This window comes from Anoplopoma fimbria, chromosome 16, assembly GCF_027596085.1.
Source record: "Anoplopoma fimbria isolate UVic2021 breed Golden Eagle Sablefish chromosome 16, Afim_UVic_2022, whole genome shotgun sequence".
NCBI classification, from domain to species: Eukaryota; Metazoa; Chordata; class Actinopteri; order Perciformes; family Anoplopomatidae; genus Anoplopoma; species Anoplopoma fimbria.
In genome coordinates, this window is record NC_072464.1 from 7,970,216 (window position 1) to 7,989,720 (window position 19,505).

A 19,505-nucleotide genomic window follows, 5' to 3' on the forward strand; every position below is an offset into this window, starting at 1 on the left:
AAAATGGAATGTTTGTGGAAATAATTAACCAAATGAAGAGTTTGGGTTCTTTTTGAGGTAAGTAATAGTGGAAGGCTACAAACAAGATTAATTTTGTAATGTGAGCCCAACAGAGAACCGGTGGGCTGTGAAATGAAAAGGACAGCCCACCATCAGAGTACAACTCTTTAAACCAGAAGAGCCACACAGGCCCTATTTATCTGTGCAAGCATGCTATGTAGAACTAAATTAAAGGTAAAGTCGGGTTGTCAGGTAGTCACATCTGTGACCTCAGCAGTTGGTCATATAGTGTTCCTACTGCAAACTTTCCAAATTAAATCAACACATTTTTAACTTGTTATTCAGTCGCAGGTTGCATCTAGTATTGTGTGAGAAAAACAATTTAGAAATCCTGTGAGATCATTTTTATTTTAATACATATGAAGAAGCAACCTGCTTTTGGATAACAGCTCATTCATAAATGGAGCTATGGTATCAAGATGGAATAACTTAATGTTAGATCTTACCAGCCACTCTTTGGGCCACCAGACCTTCAACGTTGAAGACTTCATCTTGCTCACTTTCTCTTGGCTGGGGTGATGCTGAGGCAGCGCTAGGGCTTCTCTGGGGCTCAGAGACCTCTCCAGAATGGGACAATGTGCTTGGTGGGTAACTGTTGATGGGCTTGAGTTGGACATGACCAACAACGGCTGGGTAGGCTTGTTGGGAAGGACTGGTTCCAGCCCTCTCAGATGTGTAACACGGAGATCCCTGGACATGTACAGGCTCTGGTGTACCAGGCTTCCCGGGTGAGACCTGAGCCGGTGACGAGTGGCTGGCCAGGCTTGGACCAGAAAAGTGGGTGTGATTGGTGGCATCGCCCTGTGTGGAAGGCCTGGGTTGGCTCTGTGAAAAGGACGGCTGGGTGGTCACCACAAAATTGTTTTCCCGCAGTGGAGCACTTTGGGACTTTGGCACCAGCGGACAGCCTGGTTCCAGGTCCATCATGAGGAGATTAAGAGTTTCAATAGATTGCTCAATTTCTTGCTGGGAGGCGCTGTGGCGATGAGGGAATTGTGGGAGGCTGTGGTGGCTGGACATCACTGCTACAGACGGAGGTGGACTAAAAGTGAAGCCTTCCGTTACTGGCTCCTCTGGTACACCGAACTGCTGCCAAACGTTGAGACCACGCTGGACGGCATCCCTGCTACTGGTGGTGCGGGTGGGAGCTTGTGGCAAAGAGTTTGGCTCTGCACTAAATGACTGAGAGTGGTACAAATTGCCATTCTGTGTAGCCATGTAATTACCGGAAAATGGGGCTGAATCACTTTGGGTCAAAGCGACAGGTTTGTTGGATATGGCAACCTGCTGCCGGACAGTTTCCAGAGGCTTTTCTGGGACACTGCGCTCCAGATACGGCACATGGTCCTGGCCGTTGACAAGGGACTCAGGCTGGTAGTAAAGATCAGCTGGTGTAGCCCGACCATCAGTGGAGGAGAATGTCCCTAGACTGTCCACACTGTTGCCCTCTCGACTGATCGGCAGCTCATCATCTAAAATGTCTGTCTCACGGTCAATGCTACCGTGCCCATTGACATGGACCTGAGCAGGAACCAGGTGAAGCATGCCGCCAACAGCAGAGGTCGGGGTGGACAGGTAGCCCTGTCGATGCATGGGCCCCTCCAAGCCACTCAGCAGCTGCTCCAGCTCCTGTTTCTCTTGGGGGCTGATTGGTTGTTGTGCAGGAGGGTCTTGGTGATGGACTGAGGGTAACTCCTCACCAACAGGAACGTGTGTCTGGCTCACTGTAGAGGCCTGAGGAGCTGCTGACGCTTCATCAGTTCGGTCAGTTTTGATGGAGGCAGTAGAGTTTCCTGAGTCGCTGCTCACTGACAAGGCATGGTCAACCGCAGGTAGGGCATGCTCAGCAGCAGTGGGCGGGAGGCCGTTCGCTGTGACTGATCCTTCCACAGACTCCTTTTTACGAACTTTGGCGTAGAGGCTGCCGTCCAGGGGTCCCTCGGTATGGATGACTTCTAAAACAAACAACAATGACAGAGGCTCATTAGAATAACATTAGGTCCAAAGATGACAATCAAAAACCATTCAGCTTTCCACAATCTTTAATTTTAAAGTAATTTTAAAGCAGTAATACTTTTACAGAACTATATGTGTTATCCTCTAAGAACACAGGATTCATAAAGGCACTAAGGAGCAAAAGTATCACTATCATAGAGGGAAACAGGGGTATCGGGAAATTGTGTGGGCATGGCCAAAAAAGCTGCAGTTAAATTAAACACTGGCTCATGTCCACCTATTCTACCAGCTTCAGGAAATGAGCAGGGTCTGCGGCATGCAGTGTGGAAAAAACGATGAAATCACAGGAGCCTGCCTTGCTCTTCCTGAAGCCAATTGGATTAAACTGCACCACCTGAGGGATACCGGTATTGTAGAAGATGAATCAGTTGTTTATTTTATTTGCTTATGATCCCTACGACTGTAAACAGGATGAGCTGATGTAGAAAGTGGCTGGATGAATGAACATCACAGACTTTAAATCGAATCGTGGCTGGATGAATTGAACATCACACACCTAACCCCACTTTAAATTGCAGCCCACTGCTCCTCCGGGATGGGTTAAATGCAGAGAAATAATTTCCCCATTGTGGGACTAATAAAGGATTGATTATTATTATTATTATTATTATTATTATGTGGATTGTGTTCAATGAACACAAATGCACATACACACATACATATGCTCATGCGTATACACATTCAGAAACAGCCACACCCAAGTCTAGTGAAGAGGAAGTAGGGTGCCCCGATCAGGAGAGTTTAGTCATCAATGGAAAATCAGCCTCACTGAGTTAAGAAAGTCTGAAGGCTTTTCCTGGATTCCGTCACCCAAAGCAAAACAAAAAGCTCAACATACTTTGAGAGAGACATGAGAGACACACATACTTTTTTCCTTCCTCCCGCATTCTCTCATACAGCCAACACAGTGCATCAAGGCAGACAGATTTATGTGTAATGTCTGAAAAATCACAACTCTCTATCCTCCACATCACTTCAGGGCTAAACAACAAGGATTGCGCTTTTGTAAGGGGCCACTTTGGGCCAGAAAATCTAGCAACTCACTAGCACGATTTGGCAAGTGATAAAAAACAATTAAAGATTTTTTTTATTTTTTTTCAGAGCCTATGATGGAAGAAGCAAAGAAGTGAAGCCATTTCGCTTCCTTCCCATCTGATAAGAGTTGCACATGCGCAGTACTGCTCAGGCACTTGCGAAGAAATGGCAGCAGGTAAAGACAAAGTTTATTAAAGTACAAGCGAGCAGTTCAATTACTCTGGAAACAGGAGTTTAGTTGGGTGGAGTTAGAGGATGTGGGTTGAACTAATTTATTTACAAAAAGATTAAACCTAACAATTAACTTTGGTCTTTGATAACTGCTAATAAATAAAACAATTTGAATAAGGGCAAGAAAAAAATGTACTTGAATTTCTGACCCACCTGCTCGACCGGGCAAGGGAAAAACAACATTAACGTTACACCCTGCATTAAGTAACAGTTTGTTTGGCTACGCATTAAAAAACATAACAATACCTTGACAGATAATTCCTCTTCTACTGTCCATTAAAGTTCCCAAGTACCCTCATAACTCATGGTGAGCCATGTTCTGATTCTACAGCTGGGAAAAGAGCTGCACAAAGAAGCTGTCTGTGTCTCTGTGACTTATAGATATCTCCATCTCAGCTTTAGTGAATACTGGGCTCTGTAATGGAGCTTGGTGGGCGTATACACAGGCTGGGCACTGCAAGGTCTCCTTGGCTGGCCCGGGGCAACTTGCCAAGGGAATGGCGCACTGTAGCGGTGGAAACAAATCTGGGGGCTCTCGGTCACAGACAAACACAGTGTATGTTTTCTGCTGCTAATCCGCTAGTAAGTTTACTTTGATTTGTACGTTTGCAGACCACATGCGGGAAAAAGAGACTATGGTTGTTTCCAGCTTGTCTAGTCTTAATAATGGCCTGGTCCAGTATCGCATGCCATTTGGACAGTGTATCTTCAGTGTCACTACGGTTGTCATGATTACCATTGTCAATACAGACCGTAGCCCAGAAAAAAGCTGCTAATGTGAATTCTCCACTAAAGCCAGTGCTGTCTCCCCTGAAAAGTTAGCTGCTAAAACAGGAGGCTCCAAATCAAGTCATCATTACACATTTATGTAGCTCATGAAACTGCAAGTATCAAGTTTGGAGCTCTGGATGCATTCCTGTCCACGTGAGTGCAGACAGACACACACACACACACACACACACACACACACACACACACACACACACTTCTAATGCATAAGTCATGTAGATAAACATAGACATAAGTCGTGAAAGAAGAGCTCCCTTCCCTTTCTACATTTCAGTACCTTTATGATCACCTGCCCCGTAGCCAAATGTGACCCGTCCAATCGGGATTATAGGTCACACAGCTCAGTGGATTTCACAGCCGGAATGCCTGAATTACAACACTTCAAACAAGTCACCTTTAAGTAAGTCAAAGTCTTGTCCAAGGAAAAAGCAGAAACAGCTCCCCTACCTGTGCGAGCAGTACAGACGACCGTACAATCCCAATCTAGGATGATAAAAGCCCTGCAGAGAAGCCGGTTGGGTGGGACATGGGGGATTAAAGATGGAGTTTGGGGAGTTAGTTTTGGCTAATGTGTTATCCTCCTCCTCCCTCTCCTCAATAGCTGTGTGGCCGGATCAGGAGAGCTACGGCTGTTGCTGGCTGCTCAGTGGCTCTCACTAGTCTAAAGGCTGCTCCTGCTGTGTGTGCGTATGTGGGAGGTCTATCACAACAGCCTGTTTGACGGTGTATGTGAGGGTGGGGGGGGGGGGGGACCATTGCAATGTAGAGTTTGGTAGAATGACATCAGTCCCTGTAGGCTAGTCACTCTTTCTTAAGGGGTGCACAGTTTGTTACTAGTCCCCATTGGGCAAAACAAAGATTTTTGCTTTACACAAACATATCCAGTATATAAGACTTGTTTAAGCTATAGATGAAAAAAAAAACATACTGAAAACACAATAAGGCGTACACCGTCACCGGCATGTGTAGAAATGAGCCCTTTCCATGCACGCATATACAGAGATGCCCCTCCTTTGGCCCACTGGTGTTGAAAACGCTCATGTAATGGAAAGAGTTACCTCGTCCAACAACAGTCATTTAATGAGCTCTCTCCAAGCTAGGAAGCAGGGATAAAAACTCCACCCTGCTTCAGGCAGATGGAGAAAACAGCAAAGCTTCGAGGGTAAAAAATAGAAAGATGAATACATTGAGTGGCTGCTGATCCAATATGGAATATAAGAGGGGTCTCACTGTTTTATTGGTTAATCTTAAAAATGGCAAAGTCAGATGTAGATGATTCTACGCAGTTGTTCCCTTTGATGGTTTAAAATGCAACTCACTGTAACAAACCAGACATACACACAAAACACAAAAAAAAAATCCCACAGTTTGAAAGCCCTTCAGTCTGCGGTCCAATTCATATCACCAAGCCATCTGTACATATTAGCATGTAGGACAGTCACTTCACTATACAGAACAATTCCAATTTGGACATTGTGGCTGATAACAATAAACATGTGACTTTGGCCTCAACAAAGAGGAGGAATTCAATGGAAGTTTTATGATTCTGGATTACTGCGATACTCTTTTCCCTCATTTGACTCACAGATTGTCACACCATCTTATTTTCTCGCTTTAAGCTCTTTCTCTCTACCTCCACATCCTTCCCTTGGCCCCTCACTCTATTCTTTCACGGATGATGATGACGGCAATGACAGCGATGATGCCAGCTCTAATCTTATGGTCCCACTCACACATCATATGAAAGACCAATTTAGTTTTTCCTTCTGTCTTCACTTAGGAGACGACGTGACCGATAAGCGATCCACAGAATCCCCATTTGTACTACAGGAAATCTAATATGTCACTTTTTACGCCAAGCAGACTATTTATGTTGAGACTGCTTCTGTGCGCGGTGCTATGTCTGCTGCTGTTTTCATTTGGTTGAAATGAGCACACGTAAGCCTCTACATATAGCCTTTGCCTGTTCCTTCCCGTGATAAGGGCATATGAATGTGCGATATCTTACACTGTGTGTGTCCACATTGGTGTGTGTTTTAAAGTACTCCCCAGGAGGGAAATACTTGCTCTGTGATCCCAAGCATATTAGTTAGAGGAGAATGTCTGCGATCCCGACCCCATCACCCTGACTTAATATACAACAGCAGGGGAGAGTGAACCATGTCTGACCAGTCTGGAATGACCGATTGGTTGCGTGGCTACATACTCTGCATTAAAAACGCTTCGGTTTATCACTAAATATTAAAAAAAACAGCAGCAACTTAAATGAAATCGAGCACATCATGATCGTAAAATTCAGGCATTTATAATGTTCTCACGCATATAAGAAAACAAAAAATATTGCACAAACACAACATCCTAGATCAAAACTGAACTCTGCAAAATACAAAAAGTTGAAGGTGTAAATATGGTGCCAGATATTTTGAGGTTCTGTGGGCCAGATGGTGCAACTGTGTGACCTCTTGATCTTTAAATTCTGAGCTCTGACCCCTGTGGCAGTAGATCCCCTCTACAGCGGAAATAGCATGTTTCCCCTTTAACTTACATGGACAAACACTCTGTACTTGTGTATGTGTGTGTGAGAGAGAGAACGTGTGTGGGCATTCCAAAACAGTTGAGGTCTGCTGGCCACAAGTGTGACAATAATGAAAAGCAATGATGAAACATTTTCTTGGAACGTCCCCTCAGGCCTCAAATGCTGCAAGTACTATTAGCACGACAAGAATAAAGCTCTGAGAGTACATTCAAGAAGCCCATGAGAATTAAAAGCTTCAGAAGCTGGACATGATAGTCTAACAGTATGTAAGTTTAGCCTGGTGCCATATTTGGTCAAAGTTAATGGGTGAATTATTGATTTAGCAACAAAGCATGCCTGTACTGTGTGAGAGGGCTCAAGGACAGCTATTAAAGTAAAACTGTGGCCTTGTAAATGATCTACACAAGAGGCTATTAGATCTTCTGGGCTGGATTAATTTGACAGGTGAAGATCAGAGAAGACTAATGAATTAAAGAGTCAACAGAGACCTTATCAAATAAAGAAACGTTTTGCCTGCCATTGAAAATAATTAATCCACAGTATTTAATTCAATTGGATCACAATCTATCTGCAATACAAAATAACTGTCAAATGATGCTAAATGCTAATGATGACAATGCAAGAACTTCCAATTTGTATTTGGATGGGTATTCTTAGCACATTAGTGGAGAGTCCAGAATATAGAGTACATTTAAATACAGTTTAGTTATTAGCTCTAAAGTGCTTAGTCAAATGTAAGTACAGGGATACATTCTAATGAACACTTGCCCTGCAGCTCATTAAATATACATCAAAGAATACTTTGAATCAATGTGTGGGAGTGCAAGCTTTCTAGGATTAGAAAAACAATGGCCAAGGTAATGGAGGGTGGATTGGAAAAGGTGGACTGTAGTGATTGATATTGATATGAATGTTGTGTTCACCTTCAAACTGGCCAACACTATGGTATGGCTATAGGTCAGCTCTTATTTGTGTTTGACAAATATGCTTTCAAGTTGAACACAAAGACAATTTTTCAAATAATAAATCACATATTCAAGTGTACCGAAGCCTCGGCATTTGATTATTTAATTACCCAACCTTTAACAAAAAGTAAAGAGATGGCTTAAAGCAAACCAAACCTGCATACACGAGTAATCATACTACCTCATCTCTTGCACTGCCGTTACATACTCTTTGTTTTTACAAAATCTGCTACTTTTTTAATGTATCTACAGTGGGGGAAATAATTATTTGATCCCTTCCCTTGTGGTATTTGTGCTAAATACAGTCTATAGTTTTTTCATTTATTTACAGAACAATGCAAGACAATACGATCCAATACGATAAAATACATACAGTGGGGGAAATAATTATTTGATCCCTTGCCAATTTTGTAAGTTTGCCCACTGACAAAGAAATGAACGATCTATAATTGTTATGGTAGGTTTATTTTAACAGTGAGAGACAAAATATAAAAAAAATAATCCAGAAAATCACATTATATAAAAGTTATAAATTGATTTGCATTTGATTGAGTGAAATAAGTATTTGAGCCCCTACCAACCAGCAAGAATTCTGGCTCCCACATACCGGTTAGATTAGTCCTCTCACTTTAAGAAAGTACTCTGAATCTCAACCTGTTACCTGTATGAAAGACATCTGTCTCAATTCATTACCTGTATAAAAGACACCTGTCCACAGAATCAATCAATCAGATTCCAACTTCTCCACCATGGGCAAGACCAAAAAGCTGTCTAAGGACATCAGGGAAAATATTGTAGACCTGCACAAGGCTGGAATGGGCTACAAGACCATCGGAAAGCAGCTTGGTGAGAAGGAGACAACTGTTGGTGCGATTATTCGGAAATGGAAGAAACACAAAATGACCATCAATCGCCCTCGGTCTGGGGCTCCACGCAAGATCTCGCCTCGTGGGGTATCGATGATCATGAGAAAGGTTAGGGATCAGCCCAGAACTACACGGGAGGAACTTGTTAATGATCTCAAGACAGCTGGGACCACAGTCACCAAGAAAACCATTGGTAAGACACTACGCCGTAATGGATTAAAATCCTGCAGCGCCTGCAAGGTCCCCCTGCTCAAGAAGGCACATGTACAGGCCCATCTGAAGTTGCCAATGAACACCTGAATGATTCAGAGAAGGCTTGGGAGAAGGTAATGTGGTCAGATGAGACCAAATTCGAGCTATTTGGCATCAACTCAACTCGCCGTGTTTGGAGGAAGAGAAATGCTGATTATAACCCCAAGAACACCATCCCCACCGTCAAGCATGGAGGTGGAAACATGCTTTGGGGGTGTTTCTCTGCTAAGGGGACAGGACGACTTCACCACATCGAGGGGAGGATGGACGGGGCCATGTACTGTGAAATCTTGGGCGACAACCTCCTTCCCTCAGCCAGGACACTGAAAATGGGTCGTTGATGGGTCTTCCAGCACGACAATGACCCAAAACATACGGCCAAGGCAACAAAGAAGTGGCTCAAGAAGAAGCACATTAAGGTCATGGAGTGGCCTAGCCAGTCTCCGGACCTTAATCCCATAGAAAATCTGTGGAGGGAGCTGAAGCTTAGAGTTGCCAAGCGACAGCCTCGAAACCTTCAGGATTTGGTCTGCAAAGAGGAGTGGACCAAAATCCCTCCTGAGATGTGCGCAAACCTGGTGACCAACTACAAGAAGCGTCTGACCTCTGTGCTTGCCAACAACGGTTCTCCACCAAGTACTGAGTCATGTTTTGTTCGGGGATCAAATACTTATTTCACTCGATCAAATGCAAATCAATTTATAACTTTTATATGATGTAATTTTCTGGATTTGTTTTTTGATATTCTGTCTCTCAATGTTAAAATAAACCTACCATAACAATTATAGATCGTTCATTTCTTTGTCAGTGGGCAAACTTACAAAATTGGCAAGGGATCAAATAATTATTTCCCCCACTGTATGTATTTTATCGTATTGGATCGTATTGTCTTGCATTGTTCTGTAAATAAATGAAAAAACTATAGACTGTATTTAGCACAAATACCACTGGAAACAATAACACATGCATAGACATAACTAACACAGACACACTAGGTGCTCATTTTATGCATAAACATAATCAAGACATACACACAAACACACACACACACACACACACACACACACACACACACACACACACACACACACACACACACACACACACACACACACACACACACACACACACACACACACACACGCACGCAGACACCATGTGTTATGTATCAGCCAGACAGATCATCAATGCAGGGCATTATGTTTCATTCTGGATGAGGTTGTGTCTCAGGAAAAGTCTTCAGCAGTCGTTAGCAGCAGGACTGCGTAGGGAAAATCTGTAGGGCCAAATGAGGAGAGGTGGCTGTAGCTTTCTCGCTCCAGAGGGTAGGAGAGGCTTTGATGGGCTAACTCTTTCTATCTGGAGAGAGACTACAAAGATAGAGCCAATTCATCCTGCCCGAAGCCCTGATAGCTCATGCAGACCCTCCTCAAAACAACTCTTGTAAGCTCTTGTACTTATCATCATTATGGTAAAGGCTTCAGATACAAATTGGTCTTGCTCCTGACCAGATACTTTCTGGTATTAGAGCTGTAACAAAATTATTCTTTAACCTGCGTTGAACTGTGAGGAATCTTTTGCTACTTCCAGGGGAAAACTACTTAGTCATTATTCCTATGTATAATTTTCCAGTATCCCACAGAACAAGAGCGAGCAGATTGTATAAAGCTGTTCAAATCTAAGAACCACGAATAACAAATTGGTCCACGATTTCCCAACATGTATTTCTTGACAGACTTGACAAGAGTTTGAAAAAGAGATGTTTTTTATGACTTCAGCTCACAAGGAAGGAGAAGCAAGGACAGCCCCAATCCTCTTTTTTTCAAGCATTTCCTCTCATTTATTCCCCAATCTGGATTAGCCAGCTTTCTTTTACTGAAATTCATGTCACTGTCGTCTCTATCCCTGTGTTGGACTGCACAATGTGCCATCGGCCACTTCTTTGAACCTGCAAACTGCAAGGACGGAAGAGATGACTAGAAGGCGTTACACTCGCAGACATTATCGCTATCTCCTCACAACCCATCCCAATCCATGCAGGTGCCGAGAACAACCAACAGGAGTCAGTAGCGCAGTGACACGGTCATGACCCCTTACTGGCTCTCTCCCTTCCTGGCTTTGTGTTGTTAGGACCACATGAGGTACCACTATCAACGGCTGAATGAATCCTCAACCAACTGATAGAGGTAGACAATAAAAAAAAAATGGACTTGACCAGTATGTGTTCTGTGATGTTCCTAGCAGTATAATGGCTAGTGTAACACTGATTTTCAAAGCAATGATTTTTCTGAAGTGAAGAAAAACGTGTGATCACAAAGACCAGTGAAGGCCGGTGCATGAATAGAGCTTTCTTTAAAAAGATAATAACGAGGGAGGCGAGGCCAGTGTTCCCAATGGAGCCAAAATGAAAGCGTTTTGAGTTCATGCTGAAAATTCAGTCCTTCTTTGCTTGTAAAGTTCATCTCCCGTGTCCATCCACCACTTGGCTCAGGAGGGGTCTATTCAGTACACTGAGTGACCCATGCAGAAGGATGCCCCGTGGCAAAAACAGACCTGTAACTTGACAGTGGTGCCTGATAAAGAAAGTGCAAATTTTGGTCTTTGTCTCTCTACGTGTTTTACCATCCTTGCTTTTACTTGATTCCTATTGTCCTCTTAGCACAAACACATAAAGAGGGACAAACAGATTAAGGTGCCAAAGCAAAGGGATCTTACATCGAGCAAGCACAATTAGCAAGCTCTGGAAAAGGTGTTTTGACTGTCCGCTGGAAACAGTGTCAGTTAACTGCTGTCTACTTGAGGTGACCGCAAAACAGCAGTTAAGCTCGAAAAGTTAGGCTTGGAAAGTGAATAATGTTGAATTAACCAGACTTATAAATGTCATAGTTAAATAGCATATCATCCACGAGCACTAGTTAACCGTTGAACTCCTACAACAGTGCAAAGTCCTCAATACGGGATAAAAGATCTTGGGAGAAGCACTTGTGGAAAGTGATGATGAATTATGGCTCTGCTATGGTACAATAGCCAGATCAACTGTGTAAAGATGGCTGGAGAGAAAGAAAGAGGGAGAGAGAATGTCTGGCCAGCTGGTTGAAAGCTGTATCCTTGAGGAGGTAACAGACCACTCATTTACTCCCTCACATTATGGAGAGAGATAACCCTCCCACCCACGACTAGCCATAGTCTGCAAAGATAGTACAAAAAAATCAGTTTACCATCTTTTTGTATATCAAAACCGTCTGAGAAGTAAACAGAGCCAGTGGCTGTCGCCTAGCAGAAACCCCTGTTCCTCTATCCCCCGCAGCAAGGGTCTATACGGGGACACTCCATAACACAAGGCACTTGTTCTCTCTTTGTGTCCAATGCAGTCTTTCCTAGAAGGCCTTTATCTTTCTGTCTTGGCTGTTACGCAATCAGAGTTGTGCAAGATTTGGAGTCAAAGCAGCCTAATCCGTACAAAGCCTCGGACTAGACTGAGGGATTGATAGCATGGAAGCCTGTTGCCAACACAAAGGACCAGACGTTTCACCTCTGCATCTTCCTGGAGAAGAACGCTACGGCCAATGACATTGCCTATGTTCCAATGGGATCACATTCTTAGATGGGGATGAGTGACAAATGTGAGGCAAATAGTTATCACGAGAGGTGGACAGCTGCTGTCCAGAGCCTAATGATCACACTCAAATAAATTTTTCACAGACTTGAACAAGTTGATCTCATTTTCATTTAATCATGACACAACTCATCTGGAACAGTTACAACATCTGCAGAATGGATTCACTCAATCCCAGTAGCAAGATGCTGATTCCAGATCAAGTATGCCCCTCTGCAGCTAAACCTGACCTCCTTCCTCGTTAGGGTTAATAAATAAAAAAATCCTACCAGATGAATTTACGTGTCAGATTATTATTTTCATCAAAACACCATTATACAAAGATAAAACAAGACACAAGGGCCATGGCAACGTTTGGGTTGATGAATTTCAGATTAATATATAGATAATTATTCCAAGTTGAGAGCAGCTAAAGAACTTGATGAAGTCAAATACGTAATGACCAGAAAATATTCATTATTGGCAACAGTATATAGTCAACAGTGCATTCATTAGAATAAGTAATGGCTATATTTCACTGCTGTCTGTGGTCATTTAACGCTCACCTGGCTCTTGAACTACTCTTGGGCCAACGGACCATTTGAATCTCAGTCATCCATTAGGCGAAAACATCCTTCGCGATGATATCATTCTGTTGCAACAACTTCTATCTCCCCAGAGATTATGTAACTCCCCCCCCAACCCCACCCCTGTCTGTAGCTCAGCAGGCAACAAAAATACAGACTTAAATTTGACTTGACTCATTTGAGCCCCTCTCTCTTGCTACAGGAATGCAACAACAAATAGTCTGTGCCCAACGGGTCAGGCATGGCCAACTCATCCCTTCTGCAGGATAAGTTAAGGCTGTTGGGACAGAAAACAGACATCTCCCTCTGACTAATGTTTATAGGATCAAAGAAAAAGCCTTAACCTCTTGGTGAGGAAGTGACCAACAACACAAAGACACACACACACACACACACACACACACACACACACACACACACACACACACACACACACACACACACACACACACACACACACACACACACACATACCTGGGCTGCCTTTTCTGGACACAAGAAAATGCTTATTGGACCCTGGATAAACAGTAACTTATCAGAAAATTAGATTATAAAGGGACTTTACTTGAAACATTGTGTCTACAAACTGCCCTGAATGAAAACTTTATTTCACAGAGATCAAATTATTTTATGTAAAGTTAATGATAATCATATACTGTTTTTAAAAATGTAACTTAATGTTAAAATTTGCTTTCATGAACCGAGAACACACTGTGATAGAATTAATTTTCTAAGACCAAACATGGACAACTCCCAGGCTGGACAACGGCATCGTAGTGACCTATCATCACAAGTTAGCCACATCCTAAAGCCGATTTATCATCAATTTTTTGAGGCCACAAACTCACGTTCACAATGTTTACTAAGGGTATAAATCAAGTGAGAAGTATGGTCATTTCCTTTTAGACTTCTATACAATCGGTCTTCTTTTCATAACCAGAGGAGTCACCCCCTGATGGCCATACAAAAGAATGCAAGTTTAAGGAACTTCAGCATTGGATTCACCCTTTCAGAAGCAGAGGTTATTGCCTGATGATAATGCTGACTAATCTTAGGTTTTACTTTTGGTAGTTTTACCCATTATTTACTGAGATATGGGAACACTACTACATTGCTACAAAAAAGTTGACCCCAGTTGAACCAGGAAGTCAGTCTGCAAACTGAATGTTTGTGTGATAACTTTACAGTTTGCATTTGTTGCATTTCTTTCAAATAAGTTTGGCTAACCTTTGGGTTTGCTTAACACCTGTACGATCATCTGTAAGCTTGTGTTTCTTGTTTTTTGTCACCACATTCCAGGATCTCAGCAATTTTCTTGGTAAGTAGAATGCCGTTTTTTTTCATGAAAGCAATGATTGATAGCAATGATGGCCAAAACAACAAAAATAGAACCAAGTTTTGATAAATCTGAATCATCCTTTAAGCCAATGAAAGCAGTATAGTAAAAATTAATCGAGAAGGATTACACTTCAGTTCCTGTTGGTGTGAGCATGGTTGAAACATTAAAAATATAATAATATAAAACACAATGTGACCAAGTGTTTGGATAATAGACAACCGGATGTCAATAAGTAATTATGTTTCCAAATAAAGAGAAAACCAGGTTTCTGGTTTGCTGCAAATAACTACTCACACTAAAGTACTGAGAATCCTACTCACATGTTGGGAAAGACGTCAGCTGCTGGATTTGTGACAACTTTTCTTTCCGGCGTTATAAGGAGCAAAGAACACACTGGACACAGGTTCTGAACTCTTCAAGAGCTATCACAGCTTGAGAAATGGCGTCAGCTGCCTCATGCTGAAGGGACATCGACAAAATGCTGGAAACAAATTGACCATATAACCCCTTGGAAACTGTCTGTCTGTGCTGAGCGGCAGCATGCACAAACCCACACTGACATTCTCTGTTACTCCTCCTCCTGTTGATGTGTGCACAAAAGAGCTTCACAGTCTGCCTTTAACTCCTCCGACTCCTCAGAGGAGAAAGACAGATTCTGGGGAGAGAGAGGACCCACTTAGAACTTGAAGACAGAGGTAAAGTAGTATTAAATGGGATTTTAAGATTTCTTTTGGTGGAACACAGCCAGAGGTTTGACCAAATAATGAAACTCTATTCAGAACAAGAGAAATGAGGTTCAGAAATGTTAAAACACTGACTGCAGAAGTGCTATTTTTATTGTGTGTTTTTTCCTCAGCCAAACCCTCATCCTAATGAATAGGTTCTGTATAAAACACAACTAAGTTTAGTGCTAATATCATTGTGTAAATAATATGAATTTATATCGCAAAAGTTTCTTGATAGAACTGAACAACTCCAAATTATTGCTGAAAAATCATCATCACTAAAACTGTCCCTGCCCAGTAAATTACTCTCTTTTGTAATTAAATATTGGAAAACATATTGCAAAATGATCTTTCTCGTATTTTCATCTCTCCATCTTGTGAACCCCCCCACCCCTTTTGTTTTATATATATATGCATCCCAGCTTGTTTTTCTCTCTCCTCGTCATCCCAATATTCCAGAAATGCAGTGGGTTGGCCAGCTGAGGCTATCACTGGGACTGGATGGTAAACAAAAACACGAGGGATTGTTATTCCCCAAATGACTATCAATATCCTAGGACAAAACTATGAAAACCATCAGCTTTAAAAAGAAATCTAACCTCCCAACCTTTCAAAACCCCCTTAAGGATGGTTGGATGTTACTAGTCAGCTGGTAGCCAAACAGCTGTGATTGTGAAGCACAAATGAAGCCGCTGATACCCGTCACACTATATTCCATCCACTTTTGTCATGCCATGTCCTCAGATAGGCTGCAGGTTCGACAATAGCATTTAAAACCAAACAGTCAACCAGTCAAGTTGCAGTTTAATTCCATGTCTGTCCAAAATGTCATCACTTTATCCTATTAGGCATTTGTGTTTGACATTTTGACCTTTGACCACCAAATTGTAATGAGTTCATCCTTGAGTCCAAGTGAAGGTTTATTTAAAATTTGAAGAAGAAATTCTCTCCAGGCGTTCCTAAAACATCGCATTCGCAAGAATGGTACGAATGGACAACCCAAAAAACGAAATGCCTACAGCCAAGGCTGGCACTGGCACGGAGGCATAAAAACACACAGCCTCGGATCATCACTGCCAATGCAGAGAGCTCCACCAAAAACCAAATGCGGGGTCATCCTGCAAAGTTGAAGACGGCTCGACGTCCATGGTCAAACATCATCTGGCAAAGTACTGCGTTGGACAAAAAAAAGGCCACATTTCCTGGTGTATTACTTTCAAAAGTGAATGACGTAAATCTATTATTTACTTTGGAGTTGTAGTCAGAGGAAATCAGAGGATTGTTGCTGTTGAGTTGTGGGATGTTATTTCTTAGAATTATAAACCATTTTGAGTTATTTTTCCATCTGATGTACCTTCAAAATGTAATCTTGTCACAGGTACCTATAAGAACCAAACAACCTAGCCCCTAGAGTTTTTTGTTATGCAGAGATATTTTCAGTCAGACTGCATCCTTAGACAGAGTCATGGGCCATGGCAGAAAGGCTTTAAATTGTTGATTCCAATTATATAATATAAATAAAATGTGATGATAAAAGACAAAGGGTAACAAATGGTACCAAGGTTTTTTCCGCCAAGCAGCAACAGATCATTGGGCCAAAGTGCATCCTTGTTTGATTACTTGTCTGACAACTCTCAGTGATGAACCTTTCATTCAGTGTGATGTTTTCTGTTTTTGTTGATTTTGATTTCCTTGTTGTGCTTGTGCAAGGTGTTGGCTTGACAAAAATCCCTGTGCTGAAAGTCACCCACACCAACTGTGGCTGTTTGTTACAGAATAAACACAATGCAAGTGGACATCAATCTTTGGAAACCAGCAACCACACATCACTTACCCAATGTTGATCCCAACAAAACATTGGTCCTATAATTTCAAGCTTCATGCAATGCCTAGATAACCAAAGAAGAAAAAATGAAGTTGCCTAACGACTTACTCAGAAAAGAAACTGCAACCCTGACAAACTGCAAACCCCAAAACAACAATACTTTTTGTTCCCAACTATCACTTGTAAAGATAAACATCCTCTCCTCTTTTCACTTTCGCCTATAAAAGCCACTAAGTGCTTTTTCAGCACTAACAAGTGTGAAGCCAAATGACAGTGGAAACACTCCAGTTTCCTGGAAACCCTTTCTCTCTTGTTTCCGTGATAGGGAACCATTTTAACCCGAGCTAAGCCCATTTACAATGCAGAGTGTATAGGTGCTGACTGGAAAAAGTCAGGCCTATAGGCTACTTACCGGACACATTTTAATATTCATGGACAACTCCAAGTCTCAAGCAACTAAATAAGAGCTTGTGATTATGTATGTGTTATGTAAGTAAGTGCACTTGCTTATGTTTATCATGTGTTTCTGCTCATGTCTAAAGCTATAATTATGTTTATATATTTGTTTGTGATGCCATCAAAGTCAAATTAAGCTTTGACCACAGTGTCACCATCATGTGATAGGCGTACTAAGATACGCGTAAACACACACACACACACACACACACACACACACACACACACACACACACACACACACACACACACACACACACACACACACACACACACACACACACACACACACCTCCACTGAAACAGAATGAGAGGAGACTTACACCTATTCTATTTTAGAAAGCCCTATTTCAAGCTGCTGCCGAGACACTTTATGGGCCGTGATAGAAGGTAGCCAAGTAACCTTTAACCTTTGGCTATCTGGAAGACCAACCAAAACACTTGGGGGGGGGAATCAAGGACATCAAACATCCCGCTAAAATCCCTCTTCTAGAAAAGCATTGTCATTTTAAAAAAATTGAATTGTCCTTTAACTTGAATACACTGGCCCTTTTTCACTTCATGAAAAATGATCTATATTGCAAGAACAGGAAAAGAACTCTACCTCTGCATGAGCAGCAAAATCAATGCAGACGATGCATTTACACTTGAACATGCATATCTATTTGTATCACATAATCAAGATCACAATACTCCCCCTTAAATGGTTATGTAATACATAACCAAGACATAACATAATTAACAATGAAGATCAAGAGGAAAGTTATTGCAGTGCTTAAAAAACAAACTGAACATCCCAACAATCGCAGTACTTTGGAAGGCCAAACAACAGCCTTTGCTGCTATCGCTAAGGGCGTGGCATTGTTTCCTTTTTTGGGTGGCGGAGAAAGTAGCACTTTGGTCACAGATTGACCACCGCTCCGTCGACAGGAAGGCCCTGTCCATGCCTGTGGCTGAACCCAGGAATGTCTCGCACCCAGCTCACGTCCCACAGGCCCTTTGGCTACTCTGCGGTCATAATTTCACCGCAAATGAATTCAGCGATACCAAAGTCTCTCCTCCCTTTCAAAACATGATTTAACATTTCATTCGAAGACCTTATATTGCTGATATGGGTTGATATTTGTGACAAAACACAATAAATAAGCAGACTTTTTAAATCATTTTGACTGTTATATAGTTTTCCTCGTATGATGATATGATGCTTGTAATGTGGGAATAAAGGGAGACAGCTGTGACCGAATGTTGTGTATCAGAAAACATTCTGACTCTGGCTTGAACTTGAACTTGACTTCAGTTTGACCCCGTCACGTGGGAGTTTTAAAAAGATGTGAGTGTGAGAAAGTCTTTAAACTGCATTAGGACGCAGGCGGAGTCTTTCCTGTGGGCCACGCAGGAAAACAAAAGCAGCCTTGTTAAAGAGATCAGCGTGGTAACATGCCTTTTACGTGTGTGTGTGTGTGTGTGTGTGTGTGTGTGTGTGTGTGTGTGTGTGTGTGTGTAAAACTAAAATAGAATCCCAGCATCTTCTCAACCACATTAAAGTGCATTTCCACAGTCACATGTACAGTTTACATAACATTGATGTAAAGTGACCTTTCAGCAAGAATTTGATAGAAATACACTTCAAGACGCAATATACTCACTGATACAGACAAGCTAATGAAGAACGCTTGAGCAGCATGTTATTGGCAATTAACTCTGTTTGCGGAGAATTGACAAAAAATTACAAAACTGTTCAAGTAATCCAGTGGTAATGGGTAACATGCAGTTCCATAATGTGATAATTTACTTACTTAAATAAGTTAGAAATACAAGCTGTGGGGAAATTATAGCATGTTAACCTAAAGTGGCTGTAAACATTAACACCTTGTTAACTTTACAACTTACGAGGGGGTGGTGACAGACACTATATATATGTATTCAATTTGAATTGCGCTGTGTGGAACGAGGTGAAAAAGTCACTACCCCCTCCATCGCCTACATAAATAACAAGTGATGTCCGTGCCAAGCTTTACCCGGTGAAGTATAAGGGACAGAATCTGTAGAGTTTAAATCTGCACTTACCGTCTGTGGTGTCCTCACAATTCTGATTGAAGTTTTCGTAGGAGTCCCAGCGGATCAGGGGGTCTTGTGTGTTGTAGTCAACCGAGACGCTCGGCCCGTTTTCAAGTTGATCCACACCTTGACCCGAAGTAAAAAGAGACAGAGCAGAACACGTGAATGTC

The 19,505-nt window shown here is 42.1% G+C and overlaps 1 protein-coding gene across 5 annotated transcripts in view; it reads right to left on the reverse strand.

Moving 5' to 3' along the window:
- The window catches only part of tns1b (tensin 1b), a 163,835-nt gene that overhangs the window by 21,432 nt on the left and 122,898 nt on the right, over positions 1 to 19,505 (reverse strand). For all 5 annotated transcript variants that reach the window (XM_054614701.1, XM_054614700.1, XM_054614703.1 and 2 more), the window contains 2 exons: positions 19,345 to 19,461; positions 507 to 2,015 (listed from right to left, as the gene is read on the reverse strand). In XM_054614701.1, the coding sequence (XP_054470676.1) occupies positions 507 to 2,015; positions 19,345 to 19,461 (1,626 nt within the window). The remainder of the gene's footprint in view (positions 1 to 506; positions 2,016 to 19,344; positions 19,462 to 19,505) is intronic.